General features: G+C 33.2%; 2 protein-coding genes across 2 annotated transcripts in view; one reads left to right on the forward strand and one right to left on the reverse strand.

Annotated features, from left to right (window-relative positions):
* Positions 1 to 809: 809 nt before the first annotated feature.
* On the reverse strand, positions 810 to 1,613 carry LOC104879063 (uncharacterized protein At2g29880-like). The gene is made up of 2 exons (XM_010650529.1): positions 1,509 to 1,613; positions 810 to 1,424 (listed from the first exon to the last, which is right to left on the reverse strand). Exons 1-2 carry the CDS (start codon positions 1,611 to 1,613, stop codon positions 810 to 812), a joined length of 720 nt encoding a protein of 239 aa, XP_010648831.1.
* Positions 1,614 to 8,920: 7,307 nt separating this feature from the next.
* Positions 8,921 to 12,213, forward strand: part of LOC100246692 (uncharacterized) — a 42,340-nt gene continuing 39,047 nt past the window's right edge. Inside the window, exons 1-3 of the mRNA XM_010650482.3 lie at positions 8,921 to 9,254; positions 9,555 to 9,681; positions 9,830 to 10,076. Of these exons, the coding sequence (XP_010648784.1) occupies positions 9,161 to 9,254; positions 9,555 to 9,681; positions 9,830 to 10,076 (468 nt within the window). The 5' untranslated portion in view covers positions 8,921 to 9,160. The remainder of the gene's footprint in view (positions 9,255 to 9,554; positions 9,682 to 9,829; positions 10,077 to 12,213) is intronic.

Genomic DNA, 12,213 nt, shown 5'->3' on the forward strand with positions numbered 1-12,213 from the left:
CAACAAACATTTATTATTATTAAGGAAATAAATTAAATAATCATCATGAAATTCACATTTATAAATATTTTTTTTATAAACTCTTACCTTAAACCATGGAAAATATTTAGGATTACTAGCAACATATGAAGACACCTCATTGGTCATATTGTTAGGACATATGAGAATTTTGCCAAGTCGACATAATGCACGTCTAACTTCTTTAAAGTGTCGAGCGACAGTCTCTGTGGAGTGTTGAAAACGGTTTGCTACAACCCTCATTCTCACATTATGTCCTACGATTAGTAAGAACATAGCCACTGCCTCTTCAACTGTGACAAATCGTGTATCCTGTAAGTTTTCATGTCTCTTAAGATGATCACAAAGGTTCATAAATGTTTCTTTATCCATCCGAAATAGTTCATAGCATGTCTGAGGATGACCTTCTATCATATCTCTTACAAATTGTGCACCACTTAACATTGATGTCCTTTGAGGTGTCTTGCATAAAAATATTTCCTCATACTCATTCATAATGTGAGCAATAAAAATTTCATCTAAATCATCACCCTCTTCAGAAGATGAAGTTGACTCATATAGTTCACCACTGCTTGTGTTATTATCATCCATTGGTTACTACATAAAACAAATGAACTCACAATATAAAATAGCACGAAATGAATATTAAAGTAGTTATAATATAAGTTTCATAACCATAAATAACATCCATACAATGACAAACTAAAGAGCATGGTAAAAGATTCTAACCAAAAGATAAATAGTACATATTACAATGTCATCATAATAGTTATGCATCCAAACATTCACATTTAAAGTCTATCAAGCCGTGCCATTTTCCTCTCATCAGGCATATTCATAAATATCTCTCTCCACTCCGGCATTGTGAATTTCTCAACAGCTTTTAAATATTTGTCATTATCTAACAGTTCAATGGTTTGTAAGGCTGCCATGCACCTTGTTATGCTAAAATCAGTGGTACCTCCACTAGTTGCTTCACTACTAGTTCCACTCTTATATCTGTCCACTCTAGCCAATAATGCCTCAGTTCTAGCTCGAGATGTTTCTGTTCTAGCCTTTGATGCCTCAACCCAAGCTTTCAAAGCATCTCCCATTTGACTTAATCTGGATTCTTTCTTACCTTTACGCTCTAATAGAGAATCAGTTACACGCTTTCCAGAACGGGTGGTCACTCCTCCTGCCATTTCTGGTTGTGGAGGATCATCAGGGATCTCAGTATCTACATCCACATGCACTCCACCATGTTCCAAATTGTCATCCATCTCATCTTCATCATCAGTGTTTGGTGGATCTTGGGTGGAAGAGTAGTGGAGGGCACCGGTTGCTGTTGATGGATTAAAGATCAATCCCAACAAGTTGTAGTTTGGGCATCCCTTTGAGCGGAATCTTTTTGCATTTGGGTGTGCCTAATAGAAAGAAAAAAAAAATTCACTCTTAGTGTTTACCAAATATTTAAATTAAAAAGTAATTAGTTTAAAAGTTATTTTTACCCGAATGTAATTTTGCCAGGTTTCCTCTAGAGCATGCACTGTGTTAGTTTCAGCATCCCAACCAAATCCAGTATGCTTTAAAAGATCAAAGAACTCACGGTGCATTGCACGTAGTCTATTAAATTTTTGTTTAAGCTGCTTCAAGTTGAAATTTCTTTTCCCTTGACTATTGACCTCAAGTAAGATCCTTCTCCATGTGTTGGTACTAAATGTACCACTATCCATGTTACCTTTATTAACTTCATTTACCATGATGTCAATAAAGATTTTCTCTATATTACCTCTCCATGTTCCTACATCCTCAACATCTGTTATCTCAGTTGTCATCTGTACAATCCCATCACAAATAAGAACTCTATGAGGAGACAGCTTTTAAAACCACCAATAGAACTTAAGGCTATGTTTAAATGAGAATTAAGATTGTTGACGTATAGTGTAGTGTATAAAAATATGAAAGAAAAATAAATAAAAATAAAAATAGATTTGATATTAATTAGATTTTAAAGACTTTTTTTTTAGTTTTTATAAAATTTGAAACAAAAATTGGGGGGAAAAAAATGAAAGAAAAGTAAGTTTGATTAATTATATATTTGATTAATTTTAAAATTAAAATATTTTTTTATATTTTTTTAAAATAAATCAAACATGATAAAATCATTTTTATTATTTTTTTTATTGATTTAATATTTAATTTTATTAAAAATTATAGTATATTCTATTAAGATGAGATAAAAATTTTTTAAAAATAATTAATTTAATATTTATAACTAATCTAAATAAAATAAATAAGACATCAAAATAATTTAATATTTTAAAAAGTTTGATTTCAATAATTTTGATTTCAATAATGTTAAAAAATTAATTTTTTAATGTTCGATTTACTACAAAAATATACAATTAAAATTAATTAAAATTTATATATTTTAAATTATATAATCATATGAAAAAATTAAAATAAGTTTGAAGTAGTATATAGAAAATAATTTAATAATTTTGATTTTATTTTTTACTTTATTATAATTTTTTAATTATTTTTGCTTTCATGAAATCGGAAGGTGGGAAGAAGGGAAGAAATAGCTTTGCTTGGGCGCCATAGCATTTCTAAATCAGACAAGTATACAAACAAGCTACAAAAAATAGGAAAAATGGATTATGACAAAACAGGATGTTTGGTGAGGTGTGGGAATTTGGAATTTATAAAGGGCAGGTTCAAAGTTCAAACACGTGGAGGGTATTGTTGCTTCACACGCTGCATTCAACCCCCAACTCTTAGGGTCTGTTTGTTTAGTGCAGCAACCAAACAGGCCCAAAGAGTAGAGGTTAATCGGGCTTTGGAGTCTGGATGAGAGAGAGGAAGAGCAGATCTACAGAGAGAAAAGGTTCTTGGTGATTCAACACCTCATCCTCTTCTGATTCTCTTCATTTTTTCCATTTTCCTTGAGGTATTTCACCCGTCAAGACTCAAGCCTGGATTTTCCCGTTTGATTTCCATGTCTTTAAGTAAGGTTTTTGTTTTTTTTTAACAGAACAACTCAACAAAAATCAAAACAGGAAAAAATCAGGAATTTTTGGGCTTATTTTCATTCTCGTTCCCCACTTTTCTCAGCATCCAAACAGGAAAATATAAACGAAAAAAAAAAACTAACAGGTGATAAAAAAAAGCTCAGATCTCATTCTATTTTCATTCTCGTTTCCTACTTTTCTCAGCATCCAAACAGGAAAATATAAACGGGAAAAAAAGAAGCTAACAGCAGGTGATAAAAAAAAATTCGAATAACATAATTGATATCTCTTTACCAGATCTAACATTTCCCTCAACAAATATTGCCAAAAAAAACCTATTTTATTAGATCTATAAAAAATAACTTCAACATCTGTGGAAATTACCTTTGTTTCTTGTTGGAGATGTCGCGACTGTGTTGGAGAGGAGGCGACGCGACTGTGCTGGAGAAGAGATGAGAACGGGAAGAAAAAAAAAACACGGAGAACATATGAGTTTTTTGTTCTTTAATTTTGTTCTATAAACAGTACAAAAACGGGGAAAACAACATTTTGTTGTTCTCTAAATAGTGCCATTTTGAGAACACGGGGAACAACAAAAACAAAAATGACTATCTCAACCAAACAAGTTTTTGGTGTTTTTTGTTTTCAAGAACAGAAAACAGTTCTTGAAAACACTAAACAAACAGACCCTAATCTTTTCAGAGAAAAGTCTAGGTAATCTTGAAATAAATTTTTCTAAGCTTAGATAATCTATCCTAAATTATACATTTACTTTATTGTAGGGATAGTGTGTAGATATTAGTCCAATTTAGATCAAAGCATTGAACATCAATCAAGCATATGCTCATGCATCTTAGGAAAATAAAGGATGAGTTGTATTCCCTAGTGATGAGTTGGTACCCATTGGGTACACAAATTCAAACTTCCAATTTAATAAGAACTTTTTTAGGTCTACCTTTGATTTTGTATTTACTCTAGGTGGTGTGACTATTAGTTGGAGAAGTCTGAAGGAATCTTACATTGTTAACTCCACTATAGAAGTTGAGTATATTATAGCTTCTAAAGCTACAAAAGAAGTCGTTTGGCTTAAAAAGTCCCCTCATGGGTCTGAGGATAGTTCCTTTAGTTGTACTGCCCATGGGATTGTTTTGTATAATGGAGCAAAGAGACAATCTAAAGAACTAAGAAAGCACTAAAAGTGTAAACATATTAAGAGGAAATTCCTCCTAATTAATGAGATAGTATAGAAAGGTAATGTAACTATGGAAAAAATATCATATGTGGAGAACTTGACGAATTTTTTCACCAAGACTTTGTTTAGTAGAGTCTTTGATGACCATAGGGATAGTATAGGTGTCGAATATATTCTCAATATGATTTGAGGGCTAGTGAGAGGTTGTTAGGATAGAGCCCTTAAAAGCATGACATGATGTAACAATACTTGATTTTTATTATTTATAATATGATTCTAGTTTCCCGTGTGACTATCCTATTCATGTATTATATTTTTTGAGCATTCAAACCTAACATTACTTACATTGCACATGATTTGGGTGTATTATAAGTTAAAAGAAATATCCAAATTATAAGTTCCTTATAAGTGGATGAGTTGTTCACAATTAATTCATGGACTCGGGTCATCCATTTGAGGTTGTTGTGAAACCCCTTTAATTGAAGGGATGACTTATTTTGGTCATCATGATGAGTTTCTCATGATGAGTGTACATGGTTACACATTTGACAAGACCTATGGTGAGTCATAACATTGATTATTAGGTAGTCATGATTATACCAAACTACTATTTGTATGAGCTCTCAACCTTAAGAGGATACCAAGCTAGTGTTGAAGTCTTTAGTGACTTTGACTTATGGGTGAGACCTTAAGGTGGTCATATATTCTCAATAGATTAGGTCACTTTTGATCAAGGTAGATAGCAACATGTATTCTCAAAATAGTCATAATATTATCTCATGGGTTTGAGATCATATGTTCCCTTGGATAATCCTAAGGACTTGTGATAAAGAAATCTATAGTCATAGTAATTCCTTAAATGAAATTTGGCTTGCTATTAAAGAGTTATAGTATGTGAATGGATCACACTATAAGAAAATCCGAGACCTAAGTACTAAGAACTCTTGATTACTTTATTCCCTAGGCCCAAATCATGTAGGGTTTATGCATCTATCTTAGGATTTTCTAAATCTATCACAAAGAATGCATATGACATTAAAAACCAACATTAAACATAGATTTAGATATAGAAACTCAAAACATATGATCTAGATGTTCCCAGATCGTTGCCAAGCTGATGAAGAAGTCAAATCCTCAATAGTTATCGTAGAACTTGTCTACCTAAAGGTCTTCCACCCGATCTCTCCCTCCACAGATCTTGGCACAAGAGAAGGGTGAACTTCTCTCTCTCTCTCTCTCACTCTCTCGTTAATGGTAGTTAGTATTCCTCTCTTTGGAATTTCAAAAAACTGAATAGGAAAACTAAAACTTTAACCCCAAAGGGAATTTATACAGGCTTCCTTATAGACTTAAACGACTTGAGCCCAAATTAGGCTTGGTCACCTAATTTAGCCTACTTAGGTTCTAATTAATTAATTAATTAGTCATAATAGGCTTCAATTAATTAATTAAACCATTTTAGAAAGTCAATTTATAAGATCTAGTACAACTAACATACTCATATTGTGTGGTTAACTAACATACTCTAACTCCAAAAAACATATGTCAAATTCTACTTAAGAAATTACTACGACCATATATTTCATGATCACACGTCCTTAGGATCACCTAATGAGACATATTGTCTCAATCTTATGAGATATTATGGTGTCTTTTATTGAGAATCTCTGTTACCACCAACCTCCATCAACAGTGACCTAACCCGTTAAGGTTTCACCCATAGGTTAAAGCCACTTGTTGATTTCAATACAAGTTTAATATCCTTTTAAGGTTAAGAGTCTATATAATATAATAGCTTGATGAATCATGATAACTAGATAATCTTATGTCGTAATTTACCATAAGTCTTGTCCAATGTATTACCATACATATTAGTGTACTCATCATAGGATACTCATCCTAATGACTAAGACAAGTCATCCCTCAAATTAGGAGGTAGTGTACTATAGTTTCTATTAGATTGTCCAAATCCATGAACTAATTATGAACAACTTATCATCTTGTAAGGAATCTATGACATATTTTTCGTGCAACTCCTAATGCACCTAAGTCGTATACAATGCAAGTTATATGAGTTTAAATGCTCGAAACAATGTTAATACATAAAATGGATAATAAGGGAACAATGAAGTCTAACTTGATTACATCATGTCTTGCTTTTAAGGGCTCAATCCTAACACTGGAGATCATAGAGGTAATCTTGAGAGGTTGATAACATTCATCTCATTAAATTACAAACACCAATTCATGGAGAGCTTGCATAGAAAGGATAGTAAGTCATAAACTTGAATTTAGTATCTCATTTTAATATCATAGGATATAGGAGTGCAGTTGACTCTCTATTAAGAGATGTTGATTCAATTTCAAAATTGGATTCTAATAGAGCCAATATTTTTCTAAGGGTCCCAATAGTCCTCACTCAAACTCATATTCCTTGATGACACATTATTTGAGGGGTTTTAGGTTATCTCTATTCATATGTGTGCATAAGAAAGTTTCGGTAATATCCAAGATTACTTAATAACTTATGAATAATATTTCTGGATTAGGTTAATTAATTAATTGGAACTCAATATGACTAATTAATTAATTATGACTCGATGGGTTACATTAAGTAATTCAATCCTAAGATAAGCTCAAGTTATAATATAAGGAAGCTTACATAGACCCTCTTAGCAGTTTAGGGCTTTGACACTTCTATCATTTAGTCTCTCATAAAGAGGAATGTAGCCTTCATTCCCTTTAGAGAGGAATCTACCTTCCTTATGTGTTAAGATCTACGAAAAAAAGTCATTTAGTGGAAGATCCATTGGTCTTTAGGATTCATGACATCTCTTCATCGATTAGAATTGATTTGGGAATATCCAAATCACAGGTATTGTTCCTAATCCTTAAATTTAAGTTTTCGAATACTTTATTTGCTTTTTCTATGTAGATCAAGAGAAGTTTAGGATAGATCTCACATGTGCCCTTAAGATTCAAGGCCTAGGATGGTTTATGTAATTATTCCTAAAATTCCTACAACACATATTATTACGTAAAACTGGAAACTAAGTGTCACATCTCATATGACTTTGAGACAATTTGCATTAAAATAAGTGACATAAAAATTCATTATGTTGAATTATATGATGACATCAAATTAGATAGTACAACTATCAAATTGGAGAATCATGCATCCCTTTCAACATAAAAAAACACTAAATTGTCAAATTCTAACAACACAAGCATCTCTTATAGAAGAAATATTCTTTAGCCATGAGACAATTTAGTTATATTTCACATAATTTTTTATTATTATTTATGTGTAGATGATTAGAATAGCTATTAAAAAATTAGAAACAAAAAATGCAATAATGGCACATCTAAGTTGGGTTATACAATAAGAAAGACAATGATGATTTCTTGTTGTACATTCAATATCAAAGTTGTCTCTTATATTGAGTCAAAAATTAAAACATGGAACAAAAAATAGTATAATATCATTGTTAACACGCGAATAAAATGAGTTTTTTTTAATTCATTATTAACTTATGGATAATATTAATTTGTTATGTATGCGACAAATTTAAAGCTAAAAAAATGAGAAAGAAACCATTTCCTTACTACAATGAGTTTGTATAACTTATTGGAAAGGATCAAGGAATATAAGAAGTCAACAAAAATTGTCTATAGATTGGATGAAATTGATTCTTCAACGTTAAATGCATTGACACTGTGTGTAAAAAAGAGAAATAGCGGAAGTGATAGCTTGGTTGTAGAATTGCTTGGTCTTAATATGGTGCTATGCTCTCTTCAACATTAAATACATTGACACCATGTGTAAGAAAAAGAAATTCCATGTCTAAATATATATTTTTAATTAAATGGAGCATAATTTCTCATCTATATTATAAAAAAGTGATATTGTAAATATAAAACATATAAGATATCCTATGAAAACAATACTCTAGGATATGTGTATCTTATTGGATACTCTTATGCTATCAATCAAATATAATCTTAAGGAATTATAAAACTTATAATATTTTAGATTTATGAAGATAACGACAACCTCCTAGATTATAAGTATATAAGATTAAGAAAAAGTTGATTTCCTATCATTCATGTTGATGTGTGAAACCTCTGTTGTTAATTTGTGAGCGATTTCATCAAAAGTAACTATTAAATAAAATAACTTAAAATAAGAGACTTGCAAGTCACTATCCCACTTTAGGGCGACGACATTCCTCTTCCAACCCACTCAAATTTTATCCCTTAGTCTGCACTCTCCATGATAAACATCATGTCATCCATCATTTAGTCTATTGGGATATCTTGTTACCTCAACAACAATACCGACCTATGATACTGAATAAACCTATGGTATTGAATAGTATTTGTCAAAGAATATAATTTGATTCATTAAAAGTATATGATGAAATTTAAGTCATTAGATAATATATAAATATATAAGATGAATGCAAAAGTAAATGAAATTAAGTATAAATAAATAAGATTGGAGTACAAAAGAATGGGATTGAGATACAAAGTAATAAGATCGGAGTTGGGTACAAAGTAATGAAATTTAAAATAAAATACATGATATGATCTAATTAATCATATTTTTTTATATATACTAAATTTAAGACTATTATTATTATTAAATAATTGTAACTATAAATTTCGTAAGTGTTTAACTTAAATATAATTTCGAAGAAGAAGATGAAGAACAAGAAGGGTTCAAAATTGGATGCAGCTTAGGCAGTTTAGTGGTCTCGGGGGTGCCATGTAAAAGGCAACGTGGCAGCTTCCTCAAACCTCAAGCAAAGGAACTCCCAAGGCCCTCCCCGCATCTCTCAACTGTTTTACGCCGATTGAAGTCTCTCCACCTCCGCTCACTGGGCATTTCTCACCAACGTCTCTTCGCCCATGGATTCATGACCTCTCTCAACTCTCTTCCAACCCATTTCACCCAATGAGGAATGCAGCTACGTCTCTCGCCCGTCACCGTCACCGTCACTGCCACGCCACTCTCCCTCGCCCTCACCACGCCTCAATTCTTCCCAGAGGTGCTCTTCTCAATCTTCATTCTACCTTTCAATTTCCCCTATTTTCCATCAATCTCGTCAATCGATCTTCCACTATGACTGTTGGTGATTGATTTATTGAGCTCCGTTTGGTTGCCGAGAAAGCCGAGGAAAAAGCAAAGAAAATGAAATTTTGGGTATCATGTTTTTATAAATTTGAAGACATTTGTTTAACTTTAACCTAATACATGGAGATCTCTGATTTTTCTAGTGTCCTAATCATAACTTCCCCTACGATTTATCTGTTGTGTTTTCCATTTTGAATTTGGGTTCGTTCTGCAGCTTTGCAGCATGACAGTAATGTCGGGACTTTTCTATGGACATTTTTGTCCTCCAGATGTCAGAGAAGTATTGGAATTGGAAGAAGAGAGGATAACTGCTTGCCGCCGTATCTCTTGGCCCGGAATGCGTAAGTGCACGGTTGCCAAGATTACTGCTCCTTTTTGGCTCTCACGTCATTAAATTATGTAGCAGTTTAGCACTCGCATCAATAATCTAGATTCCTTTACTACTTGCTTCTGCAAATGTTCTGTTTAAATTTAGGGCCTTTGGTGCAGGTTTTCTACTGGCTATACCAGTGTGCATGGCGAGAGGCCATCTGCAGAGTATGCGAAGTTGAGGAAAGCATCACTAGAAAGTGAATTTGGGAATATCCTTGGAACTTATAGTTCAAAAAGTGCTTCGATTTTCTTCCATTTTGGCCCATTTTTGGCTTTGTATAGAGCTGCAATAATCTCATTTCAGGTGTTGAAACTAAGCATTTGGCACTTCTGTCTCCGAGACATAAAAAAACGTTCCATTAAGGTATTCTCCCCCTCCTCCCACCTTCCCTTTTTATTTATTTATATATAATTCATGTTGCTAGCACAACCTATTTAGAGCTATATTTTCTTTTGATGGTTATTCATCCTCCCCTTTTTTTATAATTCATGTTACTAGCACAACCTATTTAGAGCTACATTTCCTTTTGATGGTTTTTCATCCTCCCCTTTTTTATAATTCATGTTACTAGCACACCTATTTAGAGCTATGTTTCCTTTTGATGGTTATCCATGGGGGATGCTAGGTGGAGATTATGATTATTTTTTATAAATTTATATTTTGCTCAAATTATGATGTATGAATCAAGGAAGTGTGATCTAATGGAACATTTCTCAGTTCTTGGAAATTTACTTGACATTTTATTTACAATCTAGTCCCAATCTAGCATCAAGATATTTCATCACTCAAGAACTCAAAACGTTGGCTCCTTTTTGTGGGGCACTCATTAATTTAATTCTGTATCATTTACCTTTAAAGAGGGAGCCCAAAATGTTATGAAACCAATGACATGAATTAGATAAGGCTCTTTTAGGGTTTTTTTGCTTGCAGATTTATGTTAGAGATTAATATGCTGACATACGTGCATTGGTTTAGTGTCAAAAGCTGAGTCATAAACTGAACATTGTACTGGCACTTGTTCTCATCACAATGAACAATATGATCATCAGTGGATTTTAAACTGTACAACACTGGTTGCATGTTTTTTTAAGCTGCCTACATCATTACTATCCATGGGCGTATCTGTATCCATTCTCTCATGTCCAAAGCACTATAAAATGTTGCACATATTGCTAAATTATTCTTGTAGGAGTCAAATGTTTTCCCTTGAAACTGTGATGGTTGAGCCAATTATCTCAACCTAGGTGCATAACCATGTATCTGTGTGATATTATAACATTCATGTTCATGACTGATGTTCAATGAAAAATTCACACAATAGCTGGTTGTGGCACAATAGTTGGTTAGTTTTCCTTTTTAATTGCCTAAATCTTACTCTTGTTTTATATATTCATGGTTGCCACTTAGCAGTGTTATGGTGATACTAATATTTAGCATGATGCACTGGTCACTGATTATCAATTTCAAGAGATTTTGTTACGGGATCATGACACAATAGCTACATCTTTGTTCAGGCAAATTAGAGCTCCCGGTTAGTTTATTGACTGCTGAAACCTTAATTGGAAATAGTTCCCTAAAGTATTCTCTCTGTTCAGCTGTTCTTACATAATAAGAATGTTAAGGACAGAGTTACCAAATTACCTTCCAACCAAGTTACACAGTTGCCCCTTTATTCTAGTCATCCTCTTCAACAGCCTTGCTTGCCTAAATTGTCATAATTAGCTTATAATTTCAGGGCATTCTGCCTATGAAGTGTGATTAGCTTTTTGATGTTTTTAGGATTATCTAATGAATTTTATTTGGTCATGGCGATTAAATAGTTCCTAGAAGGAAATCTCAGGTTCAGGCATCCAGTTTTACTTCCACAGGAACTCTTACATCATTTTTTGTTTATTTCTGTTCCAAATATGAAATTATTACATGCGCTCCAAAAATGATGGCTCGGGGTGATGCTCATTTTTCGTATGGAATTGGGGGAATCCAGTAATCCTCTCTCTTTAAGTCAGCCATGAACCCAAATGCTTATCGAAAACAAGAAAAAAAAAGGGCATCTATGAGCCAAAGCGAACTTCGATTATAGATTTAAGCTTGTTGGAAGGGGTGGAGGCTTGCTGCAGGGGTGTTATTGTGCAGGGTCTTGTTAAAAGTTGGGAAGATGGAGGAAGGAGGTTTAAGTTGGAAAGTCGTGCAAATGAGGCAGGTAGGTTCTTATTGTGCTCTGTGGTTGACCCGGAATCAAAGAGATATTGTTTAGTGTTCCCAGAAGGAAAAGGTATTTTGGGAGGATGGGTCTTGTTGGCTGAAAAGCTTCGCTTCCTTGGAGTTTTGACTCGGGATGAGCCCAGGGGAACTGTTGTTTTCTATGGGACAGGGAGTACAAATGAGGAATATGAGGGGAAAGCCAAAAAATCCTATGTTGATATGGTGAAAACAAGAGTGAAAAAGTTAGGGGAAGCAGTGTGGTTACAACTGGGGGAGAAAGATATCCTAAGCGAAAGGG

This window comes from Vitis vinifera, chromosome 4 (assembly GCF_030704535.1).
Source record: "Vitis vinifera cultivar Pinot Noir 40024 chromosome 4, ASM3070453v1".
NCBI lineage: Eukaryota > Viridiplantae > Streptophyta > Magnoliopsida > Vitales > Vitaceae > Vitis > Vitis vinifera.